The sequence below is a fragment of the Danio rerio genome, chromosome 6, assembly GCF_049306965.1.
Source record: "Danio rerio strain Tuebingen ecotype United States chromosome 6, GRCz12tu, whole genome shotgun sequence".
In the NCBI taxonomy this organism is placed as follows: domain Eukaryota; kingdom Metazoa; phylum Chordata; class Actinopteri; order Cypriniformes; family Danionidae; genus Danio; species Danio rerio.
The window spans coordinates 40,821,186-40,842,476 of record NC_133181.1 but is presented as its reverse complement, the minus strand read 5'-3'; the positions used below and the strand labels follow the sequence as shown (position 1 = coordinate 40,842,476).

The 21,291-nt window shown below is 33.0% G+C and overlaps 1 protein-coding gene across 6 annotated transcripts in view; it reads left to right on the top strand.

Annotated features, from left to right (window-relative positions):
* The window catches only part of gabrg3 (gamma-aminobutyric acid type A receptor subunit gamma3), a 234,214-nt gene that overhangs the window by 65,780 nt on the left and 147,143 nt on the right, over positions 1-21,291 (top strand). For 3 of the 6 annotated variants that reach the window (XM_073954342.1, XM_073954346.1, XM_073954343.1), the window contains exons 1-2: positions 7,806-7,866; positions 14,312-14,379. In XM_073954342.1, coding sequence (XP_073810443.1) covers positions 14,377-14,379 — 3 coding nt within the window. In that variant the 5' untranslated portion in view covers positions 7,806-7,866; positions 14,312-14,376. Of the gene's footprint in view, positions 1-7,805; positions 7,867-14,311; positions 14,380-21,291 lie in introns of those variants that run through there. The other 3 variants (XM_009302568.5, XM_068222011.2, XM_073954348.1) reach the window with 1 other exon arrangement.

The following is a 21,291-nucleotide window of genomic DNA, read 5'->3' as shown; positions in this document are numbered from 1 at the left end:
TGCGCTTACCAGCTAACCGCTTACCTCCGCATGGACGGGCTTTCCACCTGTTACCAGTTTGTTCAGTTAGCTCGTCATGTACGTCGGTGGACTTAAGACGCAGAGAGGAGTTGACCACAGGGATTGGTTTCGAGTCTGGTAAAGAACGGTTCCAAAAAGTGGGTAAGACAAAAACAGAATCCAAAAAATAAAATAAGTAAATAGCAGGGTGACAATGTGGTAAAATGCTAAAACATGGTAAATATCAGGCAAGGGCTTTTCTTTTTATTTTTAAAACTGTTGGTTGGGTTTAGGGAAGTGGGTGGGCGGGTTAATCTGTGTTTTTTAAAACACTATTGGTTGGGTTTAGGGAGGAATGTGCGTCAGTTGATCGGTCAGTCAGTCAGTAAACAGCAGCCTCTGGCCTCTGGTGACACAAGAACAACAGGCGCGAACGGCACTCGAGAGAAATTTGAGATTAAAAAAGCATACACCGCGGCCTCTGGTGGATTCCCGAAAACAAAAAACTGCAAAATATTGTAGCTCTTGGGACGCATTTGGCACTCTCCAAAAATGTATATAGCGGTACATTTTCGGAATGGCCTGGATTGGGTGTTTCCAAGGACTGGGTTGTGGCTGAAAGGGCATTCACTGCATAAAACATATGCCAGAATAGATGGTGCTGTGGGTACCTTTGAAATAGAGACTAAGCCAAAGGAAAAGGAATGAATAAATGAACAAATGTACATAAACATCATAGTATAGATTTCTACAAAGATGTATTTTGTGGCAGATTCATTAAAATAGGTACCCCATCTGGCTTGTTGCAGTACAAATGAAGCATCTGTTCTCTACTATGATTTCCGTCTATTTTGTTTATTCTTGCTGCAAATGTTACCTCCAAATCTTCATTTCTACATTTATTTTTTACCTCGTTTGTTGCTTATTTCCTCTTGTCTTCCCTCGGCTCAGTGGTCACATCTGTGTGTGGAGCAATTAATGAGTTAGTGTGTGACATTTGACGCAGGTGCTTGTCCTCATGCTAAATGTAATGAGCAGAAACCCTCTGTCAGAGACCGCCATCTGACCTCTCACCGACTGCACATACACCATTATTACAAACATGCAATGATTTTAACCATGCTTCCTCTCTGAATTTGCAAGGGAAATTATGTTATTATTGATATTAAGGTTTCTTTATAATGTAATATAAAGGTATTGAAGGTTACTGTATTTGTGATTTTCTCATTAAAATTCCATTACTCATGTCACTTACTGTTTTGTTTACCAGTTGCTGATATGTGTTAACCATGATCCTCTGCAAGATGGTAATGACGTCCTTTAAAGTGTAAAAACTTGTAGCCATTCCTCACCAAAGAGGAAATTATAGGTCAAATTGTAATTTGATAAGATATTGAAAGTTTGGAATCTATTTAATTCCAGTGTTTGTGTAGCATAATGAACATTAGGCTATTTATTTATAAATGTTGGCAATAGCCAAAAATTTATTGTATTGGTCAAAAAAGATTTTAATTTTATGCCTAAAACAAATGTGAACCATTTACTGGTGAATTTTAAACATTAGTCTCTGTGAAAAAGTTTGTTAGGTGTTAGTATCATTATGTTTTTACTGATTTAGCGTGCTCTAAAACACATTTAGAAGACTATCCAGTGCCAGCCCACAGGGTTGAGGGGCCCTAGGTGAGATTAAAACAAAATGGGCCAACTTGTGTAAAAACTGTGAGAAGAAAGCCCAAAAAATACAATTTTAATATTTAAGTGTACACATTTTAATATATTTAACCAATAATACATATGCAAAAATATTTACTCAGATTTAAACAAATACGTTTGCAAGCCAGAAAATAGTCATTTAAATGTTAAAGTACTGTATATAAGTATGACATATATCATGAATCAAATGCATTTTTTTTTTGTAAATGAATGACATACAAATATATGTATAATTAACTAGAAATGCAGGAGACATTTTAGCTTGTTTTTACACAGAGACTTACATGAACTTTGCATTAGATGTTGGGCAGTGGGTAAAATTAGATTTTAGATTTTTTTTTTTTAATTAGACCAAATAAGGGGGAAACCTCTGTTTTTTTCAGCAGAGTGATTTTTTATTCTCACACATCACACAAGTATTTCTGTGATCGTGGGCATCGTTACTTTTATTTAAACAAGTCTTACTACTGCACTACTAAATAATGTATTAAGCATTGCAGAACATACCTTTACTTTGAACTTGCTTTTCTTCCTCTGCTTCTCTTTTTTTTTTTTCCGGCTGATGTTTGGTTTGGACACCATTACATTTCCAATTAAAATTTAATTAAGATTGATGAAAAATAGCAATGACACTTGTGTTTTATTTCTCAAGACATTAAGACACTTTTCCAAGTTTTTATCCAACGTGAACAATTTGGAGAGATATGTGTGCAGGAATATGTTACGTCATTCTAGTTCACCCAATAGCTGAGGTGATGTTATGCAAAATAGAGTGTGGTGCTGCTGGGTATGTTTCTAATACTCTCTGCTTTTATTCAAATAGTTGTTGTGCATTTATTATCATTTTCCGCTATTTGTCATGCATGAATTATACAGAGTTATTCTTTTATTAAAAGATAAAGAAGTGTAGGTTATTTTTTTCTCACTGTTGTTGTGAATGGTATTGCATTTAATGGGGACTGTCCATTGCACAACGCGCATTGTTCATAATTTAAACATTTGTGCTCATTCTCGCACTTGAGTTCTCAGTAAATATAATGTAAATATAGCATTCGAGGAGCCCTCCAAGAAACATGGGGCCCTAGGTGACCACCTATGTTGCCTGTTGCATGGGCCGCTACTGAGAAGTCAGCATACAGGAAAATACGAGATTCAAAATGAAATCTTTTTATATTTGTCCGTTTTTATTTGTATCCATATTTATTTGGTGAATAATATCGCATAAGGGTACAGACAGTGTATATTTGATTGCCTTTAGGGTGAATGAAGTCTGCATTTGCAAAAATGTCATGTGAACCGCCACAGTGCACAGATACAGTCTACTTCAGGTCAGAGATATGACAGTAAAAAGTGGATCATATGCTTGAATCGGCACGGACCACAAAACATATCAGACCTATTTAAATTATGCAGAGAGCTGTACATTATTATAGAGTTGAGAAATGTCGATTCAGACTCAGTATTGCTATTATAGACTGTGGCTTTCATTATCTGATGCACTTGACCAAAAAAGATGTGACTGGCAGAGTTGTGTTGCAAACTAAATGCTATTGTTTTTTTTTTTTTTTAGCCATGTGACCTTTGCGGAGACCTGGTGGGCAAAAGAGTTAGACTAGGATTTCCATAGAAACACATCTGTTTCAAGCTATAATTATTTGGATCATATATCCATAGAACAAAACAGAGCTATGATCACAAACTAAATTGCGGGCACTTGGGATCCATATACTGCACTCGCAGCTGTTTTTCAGTCATTTAAACTGTCCCTGTCAGAGCTCCTATTTGGCAATGTTTACATCTATCTTTTGGATAGACCTCAGGGATTTAGTCATTGGTGATGGCATTACAGCACATAAGTGTCTGCTTTTATATTTGATGTCGGTTTGTTTTGCTTACCTTAATATTTGCTGGTAGTTAAAGTCTATTCATTCACTTCTGCTATACTTTGACTTTGCATTTCAATGTACACTTTAATTGCACTTAACCTGCAAGTTAGAATAGAAGCTGTGTAAAAAGCGTGCTTACAGGTATGATAGGTGCCATCATTTTTTTATAGGTCAATGATGCTACTGTTTGCATAAATCCATAAATGATATTCACTGTCTAAAATGCTGGGTTCCACACAATTGACTTGTATTGGGCCAACATGAAGGAATTAAGTTAGCCTATTAGTTTTTACAAATTTTAACTTGATTAAAAATTAAACAATTAAGTTAAAATCAAATCAAATATGCGTTGTTTCAGCTCATTTTAACTAAGTAGTTTGAACATACAGCAAATCTCTTTTTTAAGTGTTGCACAACAATTATGTCTATGGTATGTCCCAGCCTTTTCTTGTTTCAGTTGGAACACATTCCAAAGGACCATATCACAATGTGCACTTAAGTCATAGTCATATTGCCGGATTTGCAAAATTGAGTTGAGATTATTGTTGACCCCGAGCCATACATTCAGAGGATGTGAGATTTTTTAATATAGCCAACCGGAAGGTTCATCTTCTGCCTGTGTTTTAGGGGCCTGACAGTCTGAACATGTCAAGAGAGTTTAAGCATTCAGGCACAAAGAATTGTGTCATTAATAATTTTATTATTATTATTATTTATACAGTGAAGATGTTGTAGTGTCATTTTAAGTTTGATTATTCAATTTCTGTACCTGAATACTGTTAAACAGAAAACCATAAAGCATTCTTGCTTGTAATTTATTTATTTATTTATTATTTGATGCATTATTCCCTTTCCTGTGGCAAACAATCTGAATTTATGAATTCTTTCCAAATATATATATATATATATATATATATATATATATATATATATATATATATATATATATATATATATATATATCAGAAAAACAAAATAGCACAATGTCAGATTTTTCCAATATTGTTCTAACCCCGGTGAATCACTTAAGACAGCGTGACTTATTATTAGTAACATATAATAAGGGACATTAGTCATTCAATTTTTAATGAGAAAACAGCAAATACAGTAACTCACTACAATAGTCCATTATTCGACATCATGAAATAAAACAGAAATCAGGTATGATTTTGAATAATGATATTTATTAAGCATTTATTGACCTTATTTTTTACGTACGAGCGGATGCAGCCATTGAAATCTTTTTGGCTCGAGATTCATTCACTTCCATTGATTTAAAGGCATATAAACAGTTGTTATGCTGCTTCATGTTGCAAACTGATATGTTCTAGTATATTAAACACACTGAACTTAAACTCTGAAAACTGAACTGACACTGCTTCAATTTACTATAATATTCTATGTGAAGCTGCTTTGACACAATCTACATTGTAAAAGCGCTAAAGAAATAAAGGTGAATTGAACTGAACTGAATGTTCTGATTATATCACTTATATAATTTATATAATATACTCTTGTTTTTTTTATTTATATAACATAAAATTAATACAATATACAATTTTTAGGTATAGTCATGAACACAGTTGTTTGTAGAGAGAGTAATTTGACCATTTTCTGCAGTTTATCATTCAATGAATTGGAAGTTTTTAATCACATTAACTATAGTACACTTCTGCTTTGCAGATTAAGGTCAATAGCATAGGTTGAAAATGGTGCCCTGTTTAGCAGGTAGTGTTAATCATGCTTTATATCCATGCAGTAATAACAGTTTATCATTGATTCATAACTGACCAGGGTGAATGGAGGCAAAAAGTGTCACAGAAGCCACTGGTGAAAGTGAAGAAAAAAAATGCACCAAAATAACAATAAAGAAAAATAAACTATACAATATTTACAACGTATCTACAGGCTTGTTCAGCTAAATCAAGGCTATGACCTGAACAAAATCTGTTAGCAATACTCTGCCACAACACCACACAACCTGCTCCTACAACTACCCACCGAGAGTAAAGGTTTGGGGCCATTTTATATTATTGGCCCCGCCCATGGGTTCAACCATTTTATGGGTTGTAGGTTAACATGGAGACAAAAAAAATACACAAAAAGACATTAAACAAAAGTATAAATCAATGCAAGTAAATGCATGCGCATAAAAAACTCAAAATACAACACAACAAATAACCAAATATAAACAACAAAACAGAGATTATTAATCACTGACCAGGGGTCGTGACCCTGATGATGTCATCCAAAATGGTTGCTCTGCAGTGAAGGCGGGAAAAAACTGTATAAATGTCTTTGTTTGACCTGTAAACAGGTTTGGTGCTGAGAAATGGAAACTGGTAAGTGTATGCAATCTTTCTATGTTTGGTTAATAAATAATGTTTAAAAGAAAATGTGTCTGTAGTTATTTCAGTGTGAATGGGAAGATGATATGAGCTATTGTTTGACATGAAATGGAGATTTTTACATAAACAAAATGCTAACTTTGACAATAAAACAACCTATACACATTACAAAAACATGCACAATACAGATAACACAACAAAGGTCCATGTTTAAAATTATGTTTTTAATGTATGAGTACAATGTGATGTATGTTTGTCAGTCACAGTGTCTTTGGTTTTACACTGACAATAATGCATTGTAAAGAAGTTCTTAATCAATGGTGAATACCTTTACAAACCCTTAACAAAGGGAACTTTGTATGTAAAGTATTACTGCAGTTGTGTATGAGAGAGTGAAGGTGTGTGGATGATTATCCTCCACCTTAATGATGTTAGCAGGGAGAGATCTATATATATTATTTGGAAGAGCAGTCTAACATTCAGAATGTGTGTCCATCTCCAAACACTAAGCTCATTAACTTTATTGCACCTCATCATAGCATAGCAACAATATCTGTCTAATTTGTATCATTGCTGTAAATTGAAAGCAATTATAAACTGTAAATGTAATTTTCCAGCAGCGGAATAGGACATTGGATGATGAACTGTGACTTACGCGAGTAATGAAATATTCATGGTACATTGCTGTTATTTCCCATATCGTGCTCATAGTCGACAGCTGAGTGTTTTAGGGCTTTATAATTAATCAAACATTCCCAATAAAAGTTTTAAACAGGTACAAAGTATTGCTCTTGTGCCTGATAAATGCTTAATGTTTTAAGAGTGTGTATACTCTATTTAGAAGTATGGTCTTGGTTTAAAATCAAAGCAGACTGTGCAGTCGAGTCAAAACACGAAAAAATAAGGACAAAATGGTTAAAGTCTAGTTCAAAGTCAGTTGAGGATGTTTTAAAAGATGTAAGATGTTTTCATTTGTGCATTGCAAGTGAATGGTGACTGCAGCTGAATATTTCAAAAATGATTCTCAAAACAACATTTCCAATGAATGCAACTTTCTCAAGGCCTGAAAAGTATGATTTTTTTTAAGCTGCATTGAGACTGCATCTGTTCCACTTATATTATATCATTTCATTTACTAATTAAATTTAATAGTACATTTAAATTCACCATGTGTTTATACAGTTACAGTGCCCAGCTCCCCTCAAAGAGCTCTCTTTTAAATTCATATTTGTATATAGGAAGCTTTACAAATATATATATATATATATATATATATATATATATATATATATATATATATATATTATTTGTGCATAAGTTAAGTTTGTGCATTAGTTAAGTCAGTACTGAAGCCAAATATGGAAATAATCTAACAAAAAAATATGATAACAGTCCAAAAAAATGTGTACACCAACATTTATGTTAGGGGAAAAATAAATTCAAATGTAAAAAATAGGAAAAAATCAAGAGAAACAAAATATATCTGTTTAATAAATCTGTTTTGTTCAAATGCATATTGTTAAGTGTGACGATAAATCATAGAAATATTGGTGTCTGTGATGCAGCAAGTTCAGAGACTATCGTGTACAGCATGGTTTTAAATTAAACTAACTCTAATGTGTTATATGACTAAAAAGTGGTCATAAACAAATAGTTTCTCAATTCAAATGAGTAGCAGCTTAGACTTGGAAACAGTATTTTATATGTCACAACAAGCAGATAGAAGTGTCTTTAATGCAGGGGTGGGCAAACAGTTCTGGAGAGTTTAGCTGCAACACTAATTAAACACACCTGAACATGCTAATCAGTGTCTTTAAGATTACTAGAAGTCTAAAAGCAGGTGTGTGTGATTAGAGTTGGAGCTAAACTGTGCAGGACACCAACCCTCTAGGACCAAGTTTGCTCACCCCTGCATTAAGGCAAGTCATTTTACTCTGCGACCACCTTTGAAACGCCTATGTTCTGGCATTCTGTCTGAATGGGAAAACATCAAAATCTCCAAAACTGTTTGCCAAGCTTACGATTACCTTACATATCTGGAACCATGTTTCTCAGTGATGGGTTGCAGCTGGAAGAGCATCTGCTGCGTAAAACATATGCTGCATAAGATGGTGGTTTATTCCACTGTGGTGACCCCAGATTAATAAAGTGACTAAGCTAAAACGAGAATGAATGAATGAATGAATGAATGAATGAATGAATTTGGACCATCAATAAACTTAAACAACAAATGTCTCATAGGTTTCATTTTTAAACATTTAAATCAAACAAAATCTGCATTTTTTTTCAGGTTGCCTGAGCTAAAGGGCATGCGCATTCGAAAGGAATGAGATCACGACACCATCCTTATTTATGGCCATTCTACACATTTGCTGTGTCTCAGTTCACATACTTATACTATGCCCTAAAAGTACAGTATGTACATTTTTTATTTTTTTAAACAATTTTACTGAAGCCTTTCAACGGTTGGTCTCACTTGTCAGCCGTGTTTGTGGTTTGTTTCCACTTTTTACCTGAGCTTGCAGTTTTAAAACAAATTCACATCCAATGTGCAATGTAGTGTGGACAATATTATCAGTATTGACGCTTCTACACTTTGAATTTCAATCGGAAATAGTAAACCATCCGGGAACCTTTGGCATACTCTTTTCAACACTACGGTTTGCAACATACTAATTCTATTTTTAAGTACTATTTAGAAAGGATAGCTTGCGAATTGCGATGCAACAACAATCATCCTCTGGATAATGATTGTCTGATTGCAGCTTGGAACAAGTAATTCGCAACTTGGTCTTGATGGCGAATCTCCTCCAGAAATGAAAGTTATTCAAAGTTTACTAGTTTGTTGGCATTTGAGTAGTTATTGCTGCCATGTGATGTACGTATGACAGGACAGACTGTATTGCACCTTGCGTTGTCGTGAATTCGGACTTCTTATCAATTAGAAATGATCCGACCGGAGGTTTTGAATATCAGAAAATAGACTTTATTCTCCATAATAAAGCCGAGAAAGAGCAGAGCAGACCTCATAGCATTCTCCTCCTGCTCCTTCTAAAGTCTCTACTGCTCCTTCAAAAGTCTCTGTGTTTTTTACAATATTTATACAGGTTATTTTGACACACCCCTAGGAGTCTCATTTTAACTTTTAACCATTTTAGGATAGGTTTTTACTCTAGGTGGCCCTGTTATTCTTGGCTCTCAGCCCACTAGCTCATGTCAACAGAGATGTTACAGGTCTGTGTCAGCAACTGTTTTGACACCAAAGTTCTCTCTCCATAGATGCAACTTTTGCAAACGGACTAAGTTTTTACATACATTGTCATGATAGCATAATCACTTGATAATATGTTACTCACTCTAAGCTTCATACAATTATTTAACATATATAATCAGTGCTTTACATATTCAGTTATACACAACCAGTCATTCAGTCATTCTTCTGCTAGTGTTGCTCCTGTGCAGACATACTCATCTTACACAGACACATCACTGTATTTTTAACACAGGCTGGCATGTTTGCTGCAAACACTACATACATTTTGAGAAGAGAAAATTAACTGCTTTACACTTAGAAAATACTTCACACAGAGAGAATAAAATCTTCTTCAGCGTTCGTTTCATACAGATTACAAAACCAGAAAACTTTTGTTTTCAAGTGTAGTGTACATTTAAAAGCACAGATTTCAAGCTTTATTTGGACATATTTCTTATGCCTTTGAAACAAGTATTCACTGAGATTCCAGTGTATTTGTTGACCAGCAAACTGTCGTAAAATTACACGTCTGGTCTTAGCTTCTCCCCTGGAGAAACCTCAGTCTACAATGATTAATTATTTGCTTCTGTACTTCTAGGCAGGTCTTCATTCACCATATTGACCGTTACACTTTCTCCATTCAAAACTATTTGAGTGACATGTCTTGTGTGTTCTAGTCTTTGGTTACAGTTTTCATTTAAGCTTGACGGATTTAAAGCACAGTTAAATATGAGCTATGACTGAAACCTTAAGCTATAATTACCACAATGCATGTTTGTTTTGAGAATAGCTATTAAAAAGTAAAAATTAGCAGTGTATTTGAATTTTTATTTATTTATTGACATTGACATGTTAATTAAAAGTGACAGTAAAAACATCTACAGTGCAATGTTATTATATATGTCATCACATAAATGCTTTTCCTACAAAACACAATTTTGAAAGTTCATATTTCTAAACATCATGCAGCACATCTGTTTTCAACACTGACTTTAACAAGAAATATGACATAAAAAGTGAAGTGTCTAAAGAAAGGGGAAGTAAAAATGAAAATTCATATAAATGACATTTGAATACACTAAGAGCGTTTGGGCAGTCTCATTTTAGAGATGATGTGACCATCCATCTGCATGTGAGATTATTTGAATAGATTAACCATGATAAGCTGTAATATGTGTGCATCAAATTTGATCTAGTACTATCTCTAGACAGCATGTAAGATATCAAGGCAAGTGACAGTGTTAATTCCTGCACAGATGGTGATTTTCATTTAATGCACACTCAGTGAAGAAGGCATTTAGGAAATGAGAGGAGAGATTGAAAATGTCATGCTCATATTTAAGAGTAAGCACACCTGAGGGGCTTTTGCCCACTCTAGCACGGACGGATAGAAGTGACCAAAGGTTGGCTAAGGCAAAGATGCTGATGGAAAGGGGAATGTTTTTGACGTATATTCCTCAGATTACAAATTAATACAATACAATACAATATAACATAATATAACACCTATTTTTCAACCTTTTTTTATTTACTTTCTCTGAAATAATCTTCCATAATCTAAAAAAATAGATTTTAAATTGCTTTTATTATTTTATATGTAGTTTACACAGTGCATGTTTAAAGTACAATTTATTATTATGAAAATTAAAAATGTTTGTTGAGGACACCTGAGAAAATGTGCAAAATTGTTTTAAAGCATATAAAAAACTCAAAACCTTCCTGACATTCTGGACGTAGAATTAAAAAAAAAGTTTTGATATAAAATTAAAAACCATTTTAGAAATTGTTTGTAATTATTACATTATATAAATTGCATATTAAAATATTATTTAATTTAATACATTGTAGATTGTGTCAAAGCAGCTTAATATAGAAAAAAAAGCTCTAATAAATTGCAATTCTATTGTGTATTTTGTCTTTTATACTCTAAAATATTGAGAAATTACAAATATTTTCTTTACATCTGAAATATTTTCATTATTTTATATTTAGCATTTTCTTCACTGTCAACACTTTATGCTTTGCTATAATAAGAAGTTAATCATTAATCGTTTGTTGTTTTTATGAAGAATGAACCCTTCCTTCTCTTTGTCTCCAGAAAATGCTTTCCTTATGGAGGGTTGTCAGACCAGGCTTTCACTCATATTGAAATGAGGATTTCAGTTGCTAATTATTATTGTATTATTACTGTATTATATAATTATTGTATTATATAAATTGCATATTAAAATAGTATTTTATTTAATGTATATTATTACCCAAACGTTTCAATAAATTTCATCTTTATTTCTATACCGCTTTTACAATGCAGATTGTGTCAATCTAGCTCAACACAGAAACAGAATAAGTTCTATAAACTGCAATTCTATTGCTTATTTAGTCTTTTATACTCTAAAATATTGAGAAATTAGAAATATTTTCTTTGCAACTGAAATATTTTTATCCTTTTATATATATTTTTTATTATTTTTTATTATAGATTTTTTTACAAATTACATTTTCGTTAAAAATCAGTTTTAGGCATCCCACTCTTTCATGGACACCAAATTCAAGGACTTTTAAGGAATTTTTAAATCACTAATATTGTCAACCCAGCACCTTCGTAATTCACAACCCCAGCATGTAGCGCCATAAAAGTCGTTCCTGTACTTTTCACTTTACACTTGATATTTACATTAAAATAATGATTAATGTTATGTTTGTTTATTAACATAATTATTAGATTTTGAATGTCATTTTTTAAAAATGTTGACTGTTTTAAACAACAGTCAGTTGTCAGTTTAAGTCATTTTTTTAAACAACAGTTTAAGTCATGTTTAAAGAATGTTAATACAATTAGTTGAACTCAATACAGGCAATATTTAAATGTGGTTTCTGAAGTATTGATTAAATAATTTTTTTTCATTGTTCATGTATAAATTTGAAATTTTTTTATTAAAAACTTCTTAGTTTTTTTGTTCAGGCTTGAAAGCAGAACAGTACAATTGGCAAAATAACATCATAAACTTTAAACTCAAGCACTTTCAAGGACCAATGTTTGTTTTTAAGTATTTTCCAGGCCTTGAATTCATATGTCTGAAAATCAAGCAGTTTCAAGAAGCGTTGGAACCCTGCAGTTTCATGCTTTCATTTAGCAATTTTTCTTCAGCTTAGTCCCTTTATTTATCATGTGTCACCACAGCGGAATGAACTGCCAACTTATTAAGCATATGTTATACACAGTGGATGCCCTTCCAGCTGGAAACATCTACTCTCACATACATCACGGCCAATTCAGCGTATTCAATTTATCTATAGCGCATGTCTTTGGACTGTGGGGAAAATGGGAGCACTCAGAGAAAACCCAAATGAACACAGGAGAACATGCAAACTTCACACAGAAATGCCAAATGACCTACAGTAGCTGGGACTTGAACCAGTGACCCTCTTGCTGTGAGGCGATAGTGCTAACCACTGAGCCATCATGCCGTGTCAGTAACTTTCATTACTATAAACAAAATCTATTTTTCTTGAGAACAGTTTCAGGTTGAGATCTAATGCATTACCTTCACTGTCAACACTATATGCTATGCTATAATAAGAAGTTAATCATACTTGACTCTTTGTATTTTTGTCAGTTTGTTGTTTTTGTGAAGAATGAACCCTTCCTTCTTCTCTTTGTCTCCAGAAAATGCTTTCCTAATGGAAGGTTGTCAGACCAGGCTTTCACTCATATTGAAATGAGGATTTCCGTTCCTTTGCTCCAACTTTCCACTTCATCTTGCAGAAGTGACGAGTGCTGTTCAGCTAGACTTTAATAGCCGAAAAGAAAATGAATGAATTAATGAATATCTCCCTAGATGCTAATGGTCTAATCTAATTTAATGATTTATGCTAAGCTAAACTTAAAGTGCTTCCATCAGGCCTGTATCAGCTGCATGGATTCAAAAACGGTAAAACTCAACTCTTTAACTCTTGTAAAATGAGCCAAAATTTCCAAACATCTGAGTTTTTCTTTAACCTCCTAGGGCTTAGTACCGGTGAACAGCACATTTTAGCTCTTATGTCTTATGTTTTATATTTTGTTATAGACACACAGTGTCATTCTGCAACTGTTTTGCAGCATATGAAATGTCACACACACTATTTTAACTGTCCAAAATGTGCAAAAAACATTTGTATTTACTGATAGTCAAAACATTTTCAAAAATGTGTGTATGTGCTATTAATGCATTAAAAACAGTCAGGAAAAAACTGCTGTGTTCAAGGCAGAAATAAAGAGATTTTCATTCTATTACACAAAAGTGACTTTATTGTGTTTTATGGAAATTCAGATCACAAACATGGACATAATTTTTCTCTAAAAGTACATAATATTAAAAGATGATACTTAGGTTTTATACTAATTAGGTTCCAATGAGCCCAAATAGCAAAAAGAAATAAAAAATGCATGTAAAAAAAATGTGCTCCAAAAGCAGTGACGCAATGCACATTTAGCACATATGAGGATTCAAAACTTGCAGTTTCTCACTTCCACCATTAGCAATCAGTATTTTTTTTTAATGACAATACCACATACTTTAGCTTCTTATCAGAACTTCTGTCCAATCAAAGGCTGTTTAGCATCTGAAGCTTCGTGCTTGCTACAAGATACCATTGATACAATTAAAACAAGGAATCAAGACTGGCAGAGCTGTCAAACAAACAAACACTATAGACCGTTTCAATATGCCTATATCATTGTTCCATGAACAGTTTCTGCTTGCCGTCAAACTATTTTAGAACTGAAACAAGATGTTAACACAGCTGTCATTAAAAATGTATCAATATGTGGAGCTTTCTGGGTTCTTAGAAGTTAAAATCCAAAACAGAGAATACATTAGGACTACTGTTTTTGTTTACATTCCTCAAAATGGTGTGGGAGGAGTTTTTTGATTTTACCTGCCCTATCTTCATGTTTCAGTTGAAATTCCAATGCATATTTCAAAGTATTTTAGGGCACTTTTTAAGTGGCTTACACATTGGATATATATTGTAGATAACAACAACAACAGAGTGAAAGAGTTCTGTGGCTGTATTATGAAACACTTCAACATGGCTGATGTCATCTTTCTTTCTTTCTTTCTCTGCAGTTAAACCGACAGTCATTGATGTCGACATCTACGTAAATAGCATTGGACCAGTGTCATCTATAAATATGGTGAGTGGAGGCATTTCAATTAAGCGCTGCTATTTTGGTTGTTATGGATATCTTTGTTGGATTGTTTTATAGGACAATATAAAAAATAATAATTCTGAGCCTATACATGTTTTTTACATATTATTTTAAAATATAAATATTTTTATTATTTTACATTAAACATTATGAAATAAATACTTTATTTGCATATAATGAAAAAAGTAACACTAAAACTATTACTATATTATGTGCATGTGATAAAACCCTATAATACTAAAGTTGCATTCACAGTTGTTCACACAGTCTTGTTTTAGTATTCATTTATATGATATTGACATCATTGATGATTTTTTTTTTATTTAAATATTTTTTTGTTTTCGGTTTTAAAATATGTTGTTACTGCTTGGCTTTTTTCCCAATTTGGGTTTCCCTCATTTTTGAAGTTTGCATCTTTTATTCTGTGATTATCCTGTTAAACTTGAATTAAAATGAGACTTGAGACAGTCTGTATTAGAACCAATAGAAAAATACAGATTATGTAGTGTACTGAAACTTCAATTAGAATCGAAAATTTGAAACAACCTGCATGCACATTGTTACGTTCCTACAAAGGTCCTGGGTCAAAAAATAGAAACAAACAAGTGAAGAAAGAGGGGAGAGTATTTTAAGTTAACTGTCTTCAGGCCCAGAATTACCAGACAACACATTCTTGATCAAAAAGTTGATCACCATCAGGCAATCATTTTTTACTTGCATTTAAATGATTAAAAAAAAAAACTTAATAATTATAACAATAATAATAATAATATAAAGAATAGTTTTTAAAGAACATAATGCAAAAACAAAAAATATTACAACAGGATATGGAAGTACAAAAATAACAAACAAAAAAGATCCAAAAACTAATTTAAATGCAAACTAACTTTAACAAAAGAAAAATTCCCAAAAGAAAAATACAAAGTAATTCCCTTTCTTCCTGCCTATGCACCAAATCAGAAGAAAAAGGTTTAAATTAACAAAGGACACTCTACATCTTACTTATACTGTAAAAAAACAAATCATTCACGTTATTAATAAAGGTAGTGCATGAGTCACAGGCCAATGTGTCTGGGACTGGCACAGATCAACTGAGATGTGTAGAATTTTTACCAAAGTACTGTATTTGTCAAATTTTTCAGGCAGTTGTTCTTTCTTATCTAGATTATTCTCCAGTGATATGGTCGAATGCATCAAGTTAAGACTTAGATAAGTTGCAGTTAGTCTGGAATAGAGCTGCACGACTAATTGTACACTGCAATAAAAGAGTTCATATTATGAAAATGCATGAAACTTTAGGTTTGTAATTGGTGAAGGATGGGGAAATTGTTTCTCTGCTATGTTTCATAAGAAATATTTCTGTGTCAAGAGTTCCAAGTGTATTGTACTGTCAACTTTTGTGTAGTAATGCTAGTCATCATTTTAACACCAGGCATGCATTAAAAGGACATTTTTTGCTTCCCATTTCAAAAACTAATGCAAAGCAGCAGACTGTAATGTATAGAGGAATGAAAACATGGAATGAATTGCGATCAGACATTACATGCTTTGTAACATCCTTAAGTAAAATGAAGTTTAAAAAATCGTTTAAGAAATATTTAATGGAACAATATTATGTAGATCGTTGATCTGGATGCTATGTATGAATTTTGTATTTTAACATTTTTTTTGGTCTTTGTTGTTATGTATTCAAGTAATTTCTGTTATGTTCAATGGACCCCAGGAAGAATAGCCACTACCTTGTTTTCAGTTGAAATTTTGCTCCTTAAATGTCTTTTCTCCATTTTTTAGCTATTCTTTCTTTCTCTTTTTTTCTTTCTTTCTTTCTTTCTTTCTTTCTTTCTTTCTTTCTTTCTTTCTCCTTTCTTTCTTTCTTTCTTTCTTTCTTTCTTTCTTTCTTTCTTTCTCCTTTCTTTCTTTCTCTTTCTTTCTTTCTCTTTCTTTCTTTCTTTCTTTCTTTCTTTCTTTCTTTCTTTCTTTCTTTCTTTCTTTCTTTCTTTCTTTCTTTCTTTACGTTTTAGTATAATGATTATTATATGGATTCATTAATTTATTTTATGAAATTATTATTCTTTTAAAATGATAAACATTTATTCTAAGTGACTTGACTTTTGAAGAATATCCACTTTCCATGAAACAGCATACGTAATAAGCATTAATTTTATTCTGAATTATTCCTGTAATGTCTTTTTTTTTTTTTTTTGGTCCATTTCTCAACCACTCTCACTTTCCCTCTGTCACACCTTTAACAGTCCCATAGGTGACACGTTGCTGTAGGTTTGAGTTGAAAGCAGGGCCACTAGTGAACCACTGCTACAGCTTTATCTCCCCCGAGGCACAGAAAAGCTTCAGGGGAAAGAACGAAAAAAAGTAGGAAAAGTAAGAGAATATAAAGACTTGAACTTAAACTGTGACACATTGTAGAAAGCAGCTGAGGAAAGGAATCTCTCTCTTTTTTAGCTTCTGATATAATAGTTCTTCATAAAAATTCATTGACTCTTATAAAAAATTAAATAAAGCAGCTTCTTATTCTTTCTCTCCGATGGATATCATATATAAATGCGAACAACGGGTGACAGATCTCTTCAAATTGATGTTAAATTCCTCTGAAGCTCAATACTGTCTTTGGCTCCCCGATACATGAGATTCATCCTTGAAAATTCGAGTGTGTTTTCACTTCCAATTATTACGGTCCGGAGCTCAAAGAGCGAGAGGGAACGGCTGGATAATGAGAAGCGCCCAAAACAACCACCTGAAGAAGCAGCAACAACAATCGATCGCTCTGTCACTTAACAGCATTTTAAGGGCTGTTTTAAAGTCTTAAGGGAGATATTTCTTAGAATTCAGTGCAGACACAAATATTAAAGGGTGTTAAAAGATTTCAAGGTCCAAATATCAAGTTCAAGGAAAGACGCTGCCAGTGAATATCGAATAATACAATGGAATAATTAATAAGTTTTCCAGTTTTCTAAAGTTTTCTAAATTATTTTGTTAAAATCTGAATGAAATCCAAATGTATCTTTGGTGTTATATGTATGTACTTTTGCTCTTAGCGGATAATTAACTGTATGAACCGTATTTGGCATGCTGTCCCGGGGAAGGGCTCTGAGCTCGGAAAGATTCTTGAGCCTGGGGCTCTTCCCTTAAAGGAGAGAGAGGGGTCAGAGCTCAGGCCTGGTTGTGCAAAACCCCCCTATTCTCTTCAGCTGAAGGCAGAAGGGGAAGTGGATTCAGGGTGGTGAAGGGATGCTGAGAAATAAAGAGATGTCTGAGCTATGGTGATTTCAACAAAGGCTCATTCTAAAATCGCAGCCCTATACGTTTCTGGAGATAGCAAATTATGTAGCCAGAAGGACATATGGCTGCATTTCGTTTTTAAAATGAATGTTACGGGGCGGTATGACTTTTTTTTTTTTTTTTTTGTGCTTACCATCTGAGCGCTTACGTCTGTATGCACAGCTTTCCTGCTGTTACCAGTTTGTCCAGTTATCTTGCCATGTATGTTGGTGGATTTGAGGTGCAGAGACAACTTGACCACTATGACGGAGGTCAAGTCCAGCAAAGAACGGTTACAGAAAGCAGGTATGAAAAAACAGAATCCAAAAAATAAAGTAAACATCTAAATAACATGGTGACAATGTGGTAAAATCTGAAATCGTGGTAAAAAAATAAGCGAGGGATTTTCTTTTTCAGTATTGCGGTTGGGTTTAGGGAAGTGTGTGGGTTGGACAGTCGGTGCGTTTGAAAACACTATTGGTTGGGTTTAGAGAAGGAGGAGAGTGGGTCAGTCGGTCAGTCAGTCAGTCAGTCAAACAGTCAGGCAACAGCTGCCTCTGGTGGATTTACACGAGAAGAGCAGGCACTAACGGCACTCGCGAGAGAAATTTGAGATCTGAAAAGCGTACACAGTGGCCTCTTGTGGATTCACGAAAACAAAAAACTGCAAAAAAAACCATTGCTCTGGGGACGTATTTAGCACTCTCCAGAAATGTAAATAGAGGTAGGTTTTCAGAATGAACCTGTGTTGGAGGATTTGGTTATTTATAAGGATTGTTCTTACTGATTGGATAGGCTAGATTTTATTTTCGCCGTGATAGCAGTACATATTTTACTAGATATTTTTCAAGATAGTGGTATTCAGCTTAAAGTGTAATTTAAAGGCTTAGCTAGGTTAATTAGGTTAACTAGTTAGGGTAATTAGGCAAATCATTGTATAACAGTGATTTGTTCTGTAGAAACTCAAAAAACTATTGTTTAAAAGGGCTCATAATATTGACAATAAAATGTTTGTTTTTAAAAAAAAAAAACTTCTATTACAATTTTTATTCTAGCCAAAATAAATCAAATAGTACTTTCTCCAGAAGAAAAAAAAACAAAAAACATTATGAATTACTGTGAAAAGTTTCTTGGTCTGTTAAATATAATTTGGGAAATATTTGAAAAAGAAAAGAAAAATCAGAAGAGGGCTAATCATTTTGACTTTAGCTGCATGACTTAAGTAATGATGTGGCAAAAATGACATTCTTAACTTCCATGTCAAGGTGACTTTGAAATATGTAAATGTCTTTGTTTTCTTGGTTCTGTGCATCTTGTCAGGCTTAAAACAGCTACTAGGCTACGGCATTTTATAGGTGAAAATGTGGAGAAATGCAGTGTAAAAATTTTCTCCGATCTTATTCATATGTAATAAGAATGTTAACCTGGGATTTAGGAAGGTACAGTGTAACGTCGTCTACAGTCTCATTAACCTTAGGCATAGTATAAGCAGTGTGAATGTGATTATACATAAAGCAGGATTCTGTTTATCTGGGGTTTAGGATCCACCAAGAATAACAATTTCAAGCTCTTTTAAAAAGTAGAAAATATAATTATTAGAAGTCCCGTTTTTACAACGAATGAAGCCCATTTTAATGATTATTTTTCTGTTTAATTGGCAAGTAAGGATTTCCATTTAGCCTTAAGATGTTTATGAATCTGAGCTCAGACATTAATAAGATGCATTAAAAGTAACTTGTAAAAGTAAAAACGCTTTTTAAAAGCAAAAAAGCCCAAAATGAACTGGTGAAAATAGTGTTTTTGCCTGCAGTGTCTCACCATAAGTTCAAAACACTGGCTTTTTTTTTTAGACTGACATTTGAATAGAACAGAGGTCATGACCCCAGTCATGCATATTCACATGCTTTATTTGCATATTCAGGTAGCAAAACAGCTAGAAAAAAAATGTTTCATTCCTCAGAGGTATTTGGCATTCAGGGTGGCATGAATGGAAGTCAATTAACATGAGATATCCAACTATCTTCCTATCTTTTCATTTCTGTTTATTGCTCAGGGTTTTATGAGTTGTCAGAATGCGAGGAACATTTAAATGTGCTTACGGTAATCTATTATCTGGTGCTCTATGGCACCGTGTCTTTCCATCTCCCAATATCTCATTTATTGTCGTTGACAATTTCATTTTCTAGAAATGCCGCACACAAGAACGTTGTCAGGCAGGTTATTTGCACATCTGTGATACCCATGACCAGCTCAGCCAACAAAGCAAATTTCATTTTTTATTTTCTGCAGCTGGTCTTCATGCCGTCCTCCATAGTAAATAAAAAGTGTTTTGCATAACAAAGGAAAAAGCTGTTATATTGTTGAACTATATAAAATAAATATACAGGGTTTGTTGCCTATACTTTATGTAAGATATGAAAGGGATAGTTGCTACATGTTGTAGGTGACTTTTTTTTCTTCTCGTAGAAATTTGAAACTGAAACTGTGATCCTTGGACCATATGCCACATGCACATTGTAGATCATAAAACTTTTGATCTTTTTAAAGCAAAATTAATATCAGTGGCTCCTGATGATACATTGAGATTTTGAATCAGGGCTCTAGACTGTGACTATCTGGCTGCATTTTTTTTTTCTGTCTGATCGCCTTTTTAGTGTTCTTTTTTTCTGTATTTGTGGCATGTAATTGTTTTATAGTATTTATGTAGATATAAATTAGATTATTGCAATTTAAATAACAAAAGCCATTTTGTAAAAAAAAAAAAAAAAAAAAAAAAAAAAAAATATATATATATATATATATATATATATATATATATATATATATATATATATATATATATATATATATATATATATATATATATATATATTTATTTAAAATAATAATAATAATAATAATAAAAATAATGAATTCGGGTTCTTTATCTGTGTAAAATCGAAATGAAATATGTGTATGTTGTATCATGCTATCATTTACACATATTTATTTTTTTAATTCATTTTTATTTTAGTTTAAGTTGCATTTATTATTTTAAATTATGAAACCTATATCCATATGTTAGAAAAATGAGACTCGCAAGCAGACTTCTGTATTGACATGTTTTGGTTGTTTTGCAGTCAAACAGTGTCTTCAAGAAGTCTTACAGTCTGCATGTCCAAAATGAGTCTAAAACAAGTCTGATTTGAGACAGAGCTGTCCTGTCTAAATTATGTTTTAGGAGGGGCAGTGTATAGAAAACAGGCATGAATAATTTTAGTTGAGAATCTTGTTTTAGGATCTTGAATAGATCCTGCCCTGGCCAGCTTGAAAGTATTACCCAAAGACAAAGGAACAGTCGTTGGGATCCTGCCTTTAGCATTTGCAACACTTAGGCTCAGCCAGTGCTCAGAAAGCAAGAGGTTTTAATATCTTTCACACCCTAGCTAGAGTTTTTAAAGAAATATATAATTATTAATTATAGAATTTATTTTCTATCACATGGTAACTTGTTAAACTAATTTTGATTTTGTCTTTTCGATTTTTTTCAGTTAATGTTTTACTGATAACATAAGTCCTAATTCAGACTATTAACTAATGACTACTGGCTTATTACCTTTATATTACTAATGTACGGCTGTT